At 31.3% G+C, this 14,402-nt stretch overlaps 2 protein-coding genes across 2 annotated transcripts; both read left to right on the top strand.

Annotated features, from left to right (window-relative positions):
* The first annotated feature begins 738 nt into the window (after positions 1–738).
* LOC128128931 (uncharacterized mitochondrial protein AtMg00810-like) lies at positions 739–2,118 on the top strand. Its single transcript, XM_052767672.1, has 2 exons — positions 739–881; positions 966–2,118. Exons 1-2 carry the CDS (start codon positions 739–741, stop codon positions 2,116–2,118), a joined length of 1,296 nt encoding a protein of 431 aa, XP_052623632.1.
* Positions 2,119–2,742: 624 nt separating this feature from the next.
* LOC111898286 (non-specific lipid-transfer protein Lac s 1-like) lies at positions 2,743–3,758 on the top strand. The gene is made up of 2 exons (XM_023894206.3): positions 2,743–3,161; positions 3,565–3,758. The coding sequence occupies exons 1-2, from the start codon at positions 2,818–2,820 to the stop codon at positions 3,572–3,574; spliced, it is 354 nt and encodes a 117-aa protein (XP_023749974.1). The 5' UTR covers positions 2,743–2,817; the 3' UTR covers positions 3,575–3,758.
* The last annotated feature ends 10,644 nt before the right edge of the window (positions 3,759–14,402 follow it).

Consider the following 14,402-nt stretch of genomic DNA (forward strand, 5'->3'; position numbering starts at 1 on the left):
AGGCACGCGGTCTATGTATTCAACCGTGTGACAACCAAAGCCTTGAAAGAGAAGACGCCATATGAAGCATGGGCTGGAAGAAAACCCAATCTGGAGCACTTACGGGTATTTAGTTGCACAGCTCACACAAAAGTTGTAAAAGGGCATATGAGGAAACTTGAAGACAGAAGCAGGCCATTGTTGTATTTGGGAACGGAACTTGGGAGCAAAGCTTATCGTTTGCTTGACCCCGATACCGGAAAAATATGTGTAAGTCGAGATGTATGTTTCGAGGAAGATAGAGAATGGTCTTGGAATAACTCAGTTAAGTTCAAAGATAGTCTTGGCATCCGGTTTGTGATAGAAGGTTATGGAGATGAGGTTGTAAGCCAAGAAGAAAATCCAATACCTTTTAATGTCGATAACAACAATAACTCAAGAGAAGTGACCTACGACAACAATCCCCAAGATAGCCCAACTCAGCAGGCCCAGGGTGAGGAATTTTTTGATTCATTTGAGTTAGCCCAAGAAACACCCCACAATAGCCCATCACCATCATTAGAAGAAAACCCTATCACACCCATCAGTTCAACCGATTCGAACACTACATCATCTGAATCAACCGGAGGCGGGGCTCCAAAAAGATATCGACGACTATCAGATATCTACAGACAGGAAGATGAACTGATGTTTGCACTTGACAATGAAGAACCGGAGTCGTACAGTCAAGCTAGTAAAGAAAAGTAATGGGTAAAGGCGATGGAAGTTGAGTTGTCTGCAATCGAAAGAAATAAAACATGGGAGCTAGTCAGACTGCCACCTGGCCGAAGACCCATCGGTCTCAAATGGGTATATAAGCTGAAACGAGATCCCGATGGTAATGTGCTGAAACATATGGCCAGGTTAGTGGCCAAAGGTTACGTTCAGAAGCAAGGGATCGACTTTGAAGATGTATTCGCTCTTGTGGCTCGGTTGTAAACGGTGAGAATACTTCTGGCTTTAGCAGGGATTAATGGCTGGCACGTTCATCACCTGGACGTGAAATCAGCATTTTTACACGGCAAGTTGGAGGAAGAGGTATATGTAACACAGCCTGAGGGATTCGTGCAGAAAAACAAATCTGGATTGGTGTACAAGCTGTCTAAAGCCTTGTATGGTCTTCGTCAAGCCCCCCGGGCATGGAATGCACGCCTTGATAAACATTTGAAGCTAATTGGGTTCGTAAGATGCGCCCATGAGTATGTAGTATACATTAGGAAAACCAACAGCAGCCTATTGATTGTAGGCACCTACGTTGATGACCTTATTGTTACTGGAACAAGCAAGAAGGAAATTGATTTGTTTAAGAAGGAAATGAATCAAGAGTTTGAAATGAGTGATATGGGGTTGCTGACATATTATTTGGGTATTGAAGTCTCACAAAAGGAGCATGGAATAACCTTGAAACAAACAGGTTATGCAAAGAAACTACTAGAAAAGACCGGTATGCTGGAATGCAATCCTACAGAGACCCCAATGGAGCACAATCTCGAACTCACCAAGGATGAAAGTGGAAAACCGGTGGATGCTACTGAATACCGAAGCATAGTGGGTGGGCTAAGATATCTGTGCCACACACGGCCAGACATCTCGTATGCTGTTGGAGTTGTAAGTCGGTTCCTCGAGAGACCCACCGAACAACACAATCATGCTGTGAAAAGAATACTAAGGTATATAAAAGGAACTCTCAACCTTGGTCTGGTATACACACGAAGCAAAGAAAAAATGCAAATAGTAGCATACTCTGACAACAATCATGCAAGAGACGTGAATGACAGGCGAAGCACAGGTGGCATGGTATTTTACTTGAACAAAAATCTGGTGACATGGAACTCTCAGAAGCAACAGTGTGTTGCACTCTCGTCATGCGAGGCGGAATTCATGGCTGTAAACTTGGCAACATGCCAAGGCATATGGGTCCGAAGACTTGTTCAAGAAATTACAGGTGAAAAGTTGGGTCCAGTAACAATACTCATCGACAACAAGTCAACACTGGAATTAGTCAAGCATCCGGTTTTCCATGGACGTAGCAAGCACATAGATACTCGGTTTCATTTCATAAGAGAATGCATTGTAACGTCTTTGTTTTTGAAGCAGTGAGAAAACCCAGAAAATTGCTCCATCTCGTCTTGTACTTTGATCTCTCTAATCCTCTCCATTTTCTGCTCTGTTTTAGTTGTGTGGAACAGGGCCTGCAACAATATAATATACATAATACATACGATTCCTTTCATGTCTTGGAAAAGCTACGATAAATATTCTCCTGTGATCTAAATATTAGTTTTAGTCTACAAAAAGACTTTATTAATTTGTCCTTATAATTGCATTCAATTCTTAATATTCACATGTCGATGTTACAAACTGCAATGGTATATTGATATAACGACTATATCCAATGTATATTAAATGGTTGTATGTTCAGTGAATAAAGATATACAACAGAGGATAAAACCTTTTCCATACTTTCTTTGCAATTTTCCAAAAAATAAAAATCTATGAGACTTAAATATCTTGAAATTATCGTGAGATCATAGTCTCAAACATTTGAATCAATTGCACAAAGACATTTGTTTTTCGTTGTGTTATAAAACATCGTTTATATATATCGAAGATATATATACATATATATACTTCAAAATTTTACGGCCTTTAATTAATTATGAATCCATCAACATCCATAGAATACCCTATATATATTGGTATCCTCGATAACATTTTCTTACATCAAATCCATAGACATAAATAACCACCTCTCGTATTAGAGTTTCTTTTTCGAGTTAAGTACAGTACGCAACATTAATGGCAGGGATGATAATGAAGCTCTTGTGTTCTGTGGTGGCTTGCATGGTGGTGTCTGCACCCTATGCAGAGGCCGCTATTACCTGCGGTGTGGTGGTGACCAAGATGTTGCCATGCCTGGCTTACCTGAGGAACGGTGGTGCAGTGCCAGTACCATGTTGCAATGGTGTTAAGAGTCTGAATGCTGCTGCACAAACAACCCCCGACCGGAAAGCTGCCTGTGTTTGCCTGAAGAATGCTTATGCATCATACCCCGGCATCAAAACTAACTACGCCATCAGCCTTCCAGGAAAGTGTGGGGTTAACATTCCATACAAGCTCAGCCCCTCCACTGATTGCACCAAGTATGTCTAATTTATACACTTTTTTAAGCATTACCCTTCCGTCTCAAAATAGATATAGAGATCATTCTTCCGTGTCAAACTAGATATTACGTCTCATCGACTAGATATTTCAACATGCATGGCATTCTTCTTCTTCTTCTTTTCTGTTTAGTAAGCATAAAATTTAACATAGATATCGTTCCATAACCATAAGTGTCTTTTTTTGTAATAATCGAAATCAAATATACACTTTCTCTCATCAACAATATTATCATAAAAAAAGTTGAAAATTTTAATTTTGGTTCAAAAGTTTTTCAGATTCTTATTATCAAAAGGACATTAGTATTTAATTATTAGTTAGAATATTATCAAACTATATAATAAATCAAACCTGTTTTTATATTTTCTTTTGTGGTTGTTGCAGGGTCCAGTAAATTAAGTTCATCCTAAGACGTTGGTTGGGAAGCTTTACAAACAAATATCATAAAGTATTTATTAAAATAAATATGGGACACTTGTGTTTTCCATATATAGTCATGTGTTATATGCAGTGTACTTGTTATATTATAAGTTTTGGTTTTCCCACCATGGTTAATCTCAATCTAAATATTCTATTAAGGTGCTGTATGTGTGTGAGAGAGTAAAAGAGACGCAGGAAAAACAGTCGCACGCTATATGTACACAAAGCAAAAAACAAAAATGCTAAAAAATTTAGTTTACCAATTTTAATATATATATATATATATATATATATATATATATATATATTAGTTGTGAAACCCGTATATTATACGGGTTAATTAAAACATAATGTTAATCAGGAGCGATTAAATGAAAAGTTTATTTGAATTTGAAATATGAAATAAGTGAAAATAATGAAAAAAAAAACATGCAAAAAATAAATTAATTAAAATTATGTATTTAATTGTTAGACCCGTATACTAAACAATTTATTATTATAAAATGTTAAATACAAATGTTTAAAGTCTAAATTTAATTGAAATTGAAACTGAAATTTGAAATTTAAAATTAATAGTTATTATTGTACATTTAATTTATGGAAACTAAATTAATGATATAGTAGAAATGAATAATGAAGTAATTGACAAGTGGAAAATAAATATATTTCAAAATTATGACAAAATGACATGTGGCCAAATAAATAAAAGAATGATAAGTGGCAATAACATTTTCATTTATTAGGGTATATATATATATATATATATATATATATATATATATATACATATATATATATATATATATATATATATATATATATATATATATATATATATATATATATATATATATATATATATGGAAGGGTTATATGGAAAATAAACAATTAGGGCAACACATGTTAGAACCAATGAAAGTGTGACAACACATCACTTTTTAAATAACTACATAAATAACTTCCATAATACATTGCTTATGAAAAAAGAAATAGATATGTGTCACTTGATCATTGGTTCCAGCATATATTGTCCTAATTGTTCATTTTCCATTGAACCTACTTCTATATATATATATATATATATATATATATATATATATATATATATATATATATATATATATATATATATATATATATATATATATATATATATATATATATATATATATATATATATATATATATATATATATATATATATATATATATATATATATATATAATTTTGTTCCCGACGAACACTTTAGCAAAAGTTAATCCTAAAACGGAAAATATATAAAAGAAGTCTACGAAAACTATGACACTAATCACAAAACAAAATTTATAACACAAAATAGCGTTGAAGTGAATCTATGTAATGATAACGATGTTTACGCGCGGTCATTTTCTGGAAACATTATGCATATAAAATGAACCATTGAACCCGTGTTGCTTTTAATACTCATTCTTTCCCAAAATTATAGTATATCTTTCTTTTTTGGTTTGTCCTAAAATAATAGTCGACTTCTAAAAATAAATAACATTTTTACCAAAATACTCCCTTGTTATTACTTAACAAACTAAAATTTAATGAAACATTAAATGCAAAGTAAAGACAAAACTGTCATTTTATTATATAAAGTTAGTGATAATTAATGTTTTTCTTGATATTTGTGTTTTTTGTCTGTGGACAATAATATTGGAACGAAGGAAGTATAAAAGTAGTAAGCTAATTAGGGTATCACTAGAGTTTAATGGATTAATACATTATCATTTTTCTTCATTATACAACTTTATATTAATTTTCTATAATGCACTGAACTCAAATGCAGTGAACTCAATAGAGTTCAATGAAATATATATTTAATAGTGAAAATGTTTCATTTTCTCATTAAAGAGTTTAATGACCACTATACTTTATATCCATTGAATGTGAATATGACATACCATAATTTTAAAGTTTAATTTATTGAATGTTAATTAGACATGTCATCTCATTTAACTTTCACGTTAAACTATACATTGTGAATGTTCTTATATATTATCAATATACTAATTATGATTGAGTAGTATTCTTTTCTTAATGTCCAAACTTAAACCTTGATTTCTACCATCATTTCAAGTAAAATCAAAATGTGTGTCAACAAAGTTGAATTAATTCAAAGCTTAAACATATACCGAGCAATGAATTTATATTTCTTGCAGTGGTTTAAAATTCATAGCTATTTTGGCTGCTAATTGATGATTAAAACTGACAAGTATTTTGACTGCTAATTTATCAGGTAACTACATCTCCATAATTATATCTAATTCCTTCTCTCATTTCTATCATTATAGACAGTCGTTAACGCCCTCAATCTTGGTCCTAACGTCCACCTTTTTCCGGCAACAATACTTCCTCTTGTTTTATATCCTTCTACCTTATACCGGCGACTCTTTCGTTTTTTGTAGAGCATCGATTGGAAGATGGGGGCCGGGTTCAATTAAGAGAAAGAGAAGAAAGTGATATGTTCTTCGTTTATCAAAGAGAAAGAATGAGGGGTTGGGTTTGATTAATGAAAAGAAAAAAAAAGTGATATGTTTTTTTCTTTTCTATTCTTCATTCATCGATTGCAACAGAAACATAGAAAGTGCTTCAATTCCCATTCTTATTGTTACAAGAATCTCTCTCTCTTTCTCTCTCTCTCTCTCTTATATATATATATATATATATATATATATATATATATATATATATATATATATATATATATATATATATATAGGAGTAGGATCAAATGAGAACACCTAAAAGGTTGAGAACGCGAGAATAGATCTAGAGCATCTAAATATTGAAATCTAAGGCTAATATCAAATGGACCATTTATGTAAATTCTGAAATTGTTAGTATTAAAGTGTAACTTTTAAAAAGGTGATAAGGGTATGATGGTAATTACATCTTTTGCCCATTCCTATAATTTCTCACTTACTCCCGTATTTCCTTTCTAATTCTCCATATTGTTATTCATCTCTCTTTCTATATATCTAGGGTTTTATCAATAAATTGCCTCTTGCACACCATGGTATATTCTTCTCTCAAACTCCTTCCATCGCACCATCAATTTTCACAGTCTCGCAGCCATAATCTGACCATCACAACTCGCCAACCCATGGAGTTTATGTGTAGTGACTCCGAACAACCACCACCGTGTCTCCGAACAACCACCACCACCCAAGACGTCATCATTCACATCCGTCGAAACCATGGTCAACCTTTTTCGCCTCCAGATCAATCTTCAAAAGATTGACCCTTTTCAGGTGATTTTGTCGACATTCTATCACCATCGTTGTTCCTCTTAATCATCATTATTTTTCTGAAATTAGGGTTTTCATAAAGCAAGGGCTACTTGGTATGAAAGGAAATTAATCACGTATTGAGAAGGAATCGGAACTCTATAATTCCGATTTTACCCTCTTTATATACTTGCAAGCATTATCAAAATCACAATTGATTTCTATCAACCTGGGCTTTCATCGAGTTCTAGTACCAATTAATCTCTATAATAACATCTTTTTATTCTATTCGATTTCCATAAAGCAAGGGCATCAGTAGAATTTCCATAAAGCTAGTACCAATTGATTTCTATGAAATAATTTTTGTTCCTAATGGATGGCATCATCAAGTTTATAATCTGGTATGTTACAAATACACATATATTTGTGGTATGTGATAGATTTTTTTATATATTTGTGCTTAATATATTTGTTACAGGAAGATACAATATCAATAAACCACAATTGGTTCAATGCATATAACATTTCTTGGGTGGTAAGTAACAATCAAATAAACCAAAAACAATTTATGAACATTTGTTTTTATCATTCACTTATTATTGTACTTTTAGTGGGATCATCTTTTGAGAGATTACAAAGAAGCTACAGAGTATATTGAAGATATCAATGACATTTGTGATGATTTTGAAGGACTTTGTCAACGAAATATTGCAGCTAATACATGTAGGAAGTTATTTTAGTGATTAGCCAATAAAAAAAATCATGCATTCTTATATAAGTTAAGTTACAAAGTCTTTTTTTTCATGCAGGCATGAATTTCTATGATCTTTTCAAATTTTTGGTGCGTTTTTCCTTTGCAAACATTGTTCAGCTTTGTCTTCTTGCTAAAATTAGTGATGATGTCAAATGGTATCCCTCTGTAAAAGCTAAACATTTAATAGTTAACCTTGAATCTGCAAAAGATATTGCCATAAAGATGAACTTCACATGCTTGTCAAAAAATCATATGACATTGGATTTCAGAAGTATTTTGAAAGACCCCATGCCTCATCTGCAGCTATGGTATTCATTTATGATTAGAGTGGTATCCATTATGATTAGAAGTGTATTTATTTGTTATTAATGATACATATTCATTTATGAATTTAATTATAATTATAGGATTTCATATGCATTTTATATTTTGTTTATGTCTTTTCATATATAATTTGATGGCATATGTGTTTTTCTAAATCTTTTTAATTTAGTTGATAGTTAATTGTATTTATTTCTTTATTTCACAGTGTGTAAAGGAAATCGAGATGCTTCTACAAACAGAATGTTGGAGTGCTAATATACAACCAAACAATACAAAGCAGAAAAGATCTCGTCTTATTCATTTATGATTGTATAATAGTAATTAATTATTTTTTTTTATAATTTTTGTTTATGTTGTATTCAAATGTGATTATAGAAAAATAGATATGTATTACATTGTAACTTTTTGTGTTATTATTTATGAATAGATGATCCAGATATATATCCAATATGTTTTGATTTATTTATGATTATAGTTGTATTGTAATTTTTCTCTATAAAGTGTGTTATATTCATTTATTATTATAACTTAATTCATCTATTCATTGACGATTACAACGGCTTCGTACATGACTACAAATATGTTTTTATTTTTGTATGAGTACACATATTCAGTGAAATGCTTAATTCATCAACCTTTTTAATATACTGGTAAAAAAATAAAAAATAAAAAATAAAAAACATTTTTTGATCATGGTAAAAACGTTTTTTTAATAATCTTATTGATTAAAAATAGATTAAATTCATTTTTAGTATTTAGGTAAAAAAAAATCAATTAATTAGATAGCATCCCATGATTGTAGGAATTAACTAATTATCCATATTTAATTACATTGTAAAATTTCTTTTACACCCTTATGGAATTATTGGTCTATAATTGTTCTCGCGTTCTCAACCTTTTAGGTGTTCTCATTTGATCCTCTCCCTATATATATATATATATATATATATATATATATATATATATATATATATATATATATATATATATATATATATATATATATATATATATATATATATATATATATATATATATATATATATATAGGGTGAGGTTCAATAGAGAACCATAATTAACCAAGGAACCAATTTTTTTTTCAACTTTTAGAACTTATTTTTTATTAAAAAAAAAAACTGAAAATATAGAATTTCATGACTTTTTATCCTTTTTCCAATGATATAAAATTCGATTTTTTTTACGTCAAATTCACAATGTGAATCTTCGAAAATTCACAACGTGAATCCGGATTCACACGGTGAATCCGAAAAATATTTTTCACATTCACAATGTTAATATATGAATTTAGATATTTTTAGATTATTTTTTCGATAAAGAATAAGCTCTAGAAATTAAAGAAAAAAATTGGTTTCTTGAAGAACCCATAATTATGGTTCTCTATTGAACTTTTCCATATATATATATATATATATATATATATATATATATATATATATATATATATATATATATATATATATACACACACGAGTCGTTTACCCGCGCCAAGCGTCAGGGGTGAACAGTTTTTTTTTTTTTTTTTTTTCAGAAATTAATATCTACAGACAATTAGTTCTTGTTTGCAAATACTATATAGCTTGTGTTGTCTTGAGAAAATCTCGAGCTAGGAAAGGAGGTGTCTTCCAAACATGTAATCACTGGCGGACGCAGAACATTTTCGTAGGGGTGACACTAAAAAAAATTCCAAATAAATCTATATTAGTAGTGTCACTCGTGTTTTAAACCCATGTACCCAATAGAAAAAACATTAATTTTTTTTTACACTACGTGTCTTCCAAATTGTGATTTCTATCTTATCCATAACCATATACATTATTATGAATTGAAGAATGTATCAATAATAACATAGATAATCATACCCGATTCCATAAATAATAATTTCTCTTCGATATATCATCTACAAAGATGGGACAATAAGGGAAAAAATTTACATTTCTATTTCCACCTAGTCATTAAAAAAACAGTAAACTATTAATGTAATTAGTAATTGCTTTAGAGTAGAGGAAAGATTGAATGTATAATGCTATTTTTGGTATTTAGCCATTAAAGAAACTTTGCAAATGATAGTATCTTATTATTGATATTCGGTTTTGAAATCATTTTGAATCAAGAACTTTGCAAAGGAACCTCATGCATGAAATAGTTAATAGGAAGTTGGTAGCAATTTCAAAAAAAGTTGTTTATTCAAAAAACTTAAATAATAGTCAAGTCTAAATCATGATAAATAAATAAACAAATAAAAAAAGAATAATCACTAAATGATAAAAAAAATCGGTAGAAATGAAAAAGATTATATCCGAAGAAAAAAATGAATAATCACTAACCAACCATTCAAAAATAAGAAATTGGCAGCATGTCATTATATCATTTAATTTGCCTAACTGAAAACAAAATGAAAGTAAGATGTTATAATAAATATTTTTTTTAAAACTTTCGCGGTTTAAAAATAATTGACAGAAATGCTCTAATTATTTCCTCTATAAATAAATAGATTTTTTTTAGAATTTGTTATACTAAACAATATTTCCTTTAATTAGCTAAAAAGTTACGAACCATGTTGCGGTTTAAAAAAAAAAGACATAAATAAAATATGGAATATTTTGTGAAACAAAAGATGGAAATATGGTCAAATTGACATAAATAAAAAAAATGAAATATTATAGGAAACAAAAGAAAGGGAGGGCAATATGATATTTTGGTGGTTATTAGTGTTCATAAGAACTTTGTGTTCATAAGAACTTTTATGGTTACACACAACATAAAAAAAATAATGAACATGTCCATAATATTTACATGGATGGGGACTAATCTATTAAAAAAAATCCTGCTTAAAATATGGATACAAATGACATTATTTAAAAAACAAATAGATATTCACATGGATCGGGACTAATCTTACAAGAGTTGGCAACCATGAAGACCAACCATGTCAAAATTTCAAAACATGGACCAAAAAACTGCAAAACAGCGACAACCATAAGAACTAGGGGTGAGCAAAAACCGAACCGCAAACCGAAAAACCGCAAAATAACTGAAAAACCGACACCAAAAAACCGAAACCGAACATATAACCGATGTTGCGGTTTTAAAATTCCAAAAAACCGCAAATTTTCGGCGCGGTGCGGTTTTATATTTTCATAAAACTGCAATAACCGAACCGCACCGCAATATTAAAATATTATTATTATTTGAATATATATATATATATATATATATATATATATATATATATATATATATATATATATATATATATATATATATATATATATATATATATATATATATATAATTATTTTTTAATTAAAATACATTTATTATTGCCCAAAAAAAGCTCGTGCATGCAGAGTACTTCATCACTCAAACTTTATCGATTATGTGCCCTACAGCCCTAGCCTCCGTCCAACATCACCCCTCTTAAGGTTAAACGGATGAACCACTAAAGCCTCAAGCACCCACCGAGAATCAACTATCGAGCATCTGCTCCGACGACTGGAATTGGAAGACAATACTCGATTCTGGAGACCTGAAGCTTGAAGTAATTTTCCGTTTCGTCTCAGGTAAACTGCAATCGAATTCATATATTAACTATCAAAAGTGTGATATGATTGTTCCAGGTTCCAACCGTCTGTTAGAACATTTATCATATGAATTGAGAAAAGAGGAATAGCTTTGATTTATTCGTTTTTGACTCATCTTAACTTGATTATGCTATGCATCGACTCATAATAATAAAATCTCTTATACCCTTGATTTTTCTGTTTAAGCTTTTGAATCATCTGAAAAGTTGATTCTAAGTTTTTTTTGGATGCTTACTCCAAAACACTGTGAAACCCAACTGATGCACTAGATATCAGATATAGCATTTGTATTATCATATCCTTAGCTGAGTAGTTGTTGACTTGTTGCAAATGTTTCCTGCTTTTGTTTTGAATCTATAATAGTGTGAATGAGTGAATCTGTGAATCTTTGATAGTGTGAATTTGTGAATCATTGATAGTGTGAATCTATGAATCTGTGATGTTTTCACCTGATTGATTACTAATATACTATGTGTTTTAGCATGGCTACTAAAGAAGGTGTAATTGATGTTAATGATCAACAAGACAACGGAGTTGAAGTCCCGGGTGAAGGTGGTATTTAAAAAGAAAAGAATCCAAAATCTAAGTTGCGGTCCATTGTTTGGGAGCATTTTCCATATGTTAAAGGCGCTAAAAAATCAAAATGCAAATATTGTAAAAAGGTTTTAGCTTGTGGCGCTAGAGAGAATGGTACATCCTCATTACTCAGTCATCTAGTTAATTCTTGTAGGCTCAGCCCCCTTTATGAAAGCAAAAAAGAAGATTTAAAGAAACAAACAAAATTAAGTTTTAAGCCAAAAGGTACCGACGCGGGTGGGTCTTTGGCTAAGCATTCCTTTAGCCAAGAGAAGTGTAGATTAGCCCTTGTCAAAATGTGCATTAAAGACAATCGACCGTTTAGCATTGTTGATGATGAGGGTTTTAAGGAGTTTGTGTGGGAATTAAATCCAGAGTTTAAAATGACATCTAGATGGACCGTCGCTCGAGATTGTGTAGAGATTTATGAACAAGAAGCAAAGAAAGTAAAAGAGATGTTGAAAGGTCAAACAGTGTGCCTAACTACCGACACATGGTCATCTGTTCAGAACGTGAATTATATGTGTCTTATAGCACATTGGATTGACGATGCATGGGTTTTACAAAAAAAAATTCTGAACTTTTGCCCTATAGAGAATCATAAGAGTGAAACCATTGGGAGTTTGGTTTAAAAGTGCATACAAAAGTGGGGGATTGAAACTGTGTTTACTGTCATGGTGGATAATACGTCTTCAAATGACGGGGCTATAAGATAATTGAAAAGAATGTTGAAGGGACCGAATGATATATTAGATTGTAAATATCTGCACCTATGATGTTGTGCACATATCATCAATCTTGTTGTTAGAGATGGCTTGGAAGAGCAATTCGATTCTGTTACTAGAATTCGAAATGCAGTGACGTATGTACGATCATCACCGGCTCGATATAAAAGTTTTGAAGACTGTGTTGCTCGTGTTGAAGTAAAATCGAAACAAAATCCCTCTCTTGATGTAGACACAAGATGAAATTCAACATATTTAATGTTGGATACAGCTGTACTTTATGAGAATGCGTTTGAAAGGTAGTTTTAATTGTTTTATATTTATATTATTTTTTCTTTTAACTAACATTGAGTGCCTCTTTTCTTTTCTTAATAGGCTTTATACGATAGACCCTTCTTACGGGGCTTATTTTCGCACTGAGGCGGATGAAGTGAACGGGAGCACAAGAAAACAGAAAAGAAAGACTAAAGTAGTTGGTGCTCCAAGTGATGTTGATTGGGAGACAGCTAGGTATGTTTAATTTTTTTAGTGATTACTTTGTATTTGTTATTTTAGTACTTGCATATTAATATTGGCATTTAAAATAGGAATTTGATCGAGTACTTGAAAATATTTTTTGATGTTACAACTAAGATATCTGGTTCGAAGTATGTAACTGCAAATATATTTTTTTCTGAGCTTGTGAAAATGCAAGCTACCATCACTAAGATGACCTTGAGTCAAGTTGAACAAAAGAAGAAGATGGCGATATCGATGAAAAAAAAGTATGACAAATATTGGGACAAAGTAAATAATATGAATTATCTACTTTATGTTGCGGTTGTTTTGGATCCACACAACAAGCTTGCATACGTTACTTATTGCATTGAATTGATCTATGGTAAAGGTAGTCAGAAAAGCAAAGACATAGTGGGATTGGTGACCAAGACTCTTGAAGATTTGTTTAACCATTACAAGAGCAAATCGGAAAAAATGAATGTACAAAACATAAATGATAATATTTTTGGTGAAAGTTCAAGTAGCTTTGGTGAGATGGATATTGACTTAGAGCTAGAATTTGACAAATTTGATCATGGTGGTCAAGATATTAAGAGTGAGGTGGAGATTTATCTAGCGGATGGAAGGGAAAAAAGGGACAAGTTTGATCTTTTGGGATGGTGGAAAGTGAATTCAATAAAATTCCCTATACTGTCTACCGTAGCTAGACATGTTTTGGCTACGCCGATCTCAACTGTTGCATCGGAGTCCGCATTTAGTACAGGTGGCAGAGTTATTGATAAGTATAGGAGTTCACTTAACCTCGACACCGCAGAAACTTTAATTTGTGCACAAGATTGGATAAGGTGTTCATTGGTAGATCTTGAGCTTGGTTGTTCTATGAAGAGTAAAGACATTGATGAATTCAATGAGAAGATGGCGGGTTTATAAATGGGTAAGGTTTTTTCCATATGTTTTGATTTCATGTTATAATTATGATTAATGGTGGTGTATATACTAATAATCTAATATTTCTGTTTATTTATGCAGACTGAAAACAAAAAATTCTTCCAAAGATCAAAGAGATTA

This window comes from Lactuca sativa, chromosome 9 (genome assembly GCF_002870075.4).
Source record: "Lactuca sativa cultivar Salinas chromosome 9, Lsat_Salinas_v11, whole genome shotgun sequence".
NCBI lineage: Eukaryota > Viridiplantae > Streptophyta > Magnoliopsida > Asterales > Asteraceae > Lactuca > Lactuca sativa.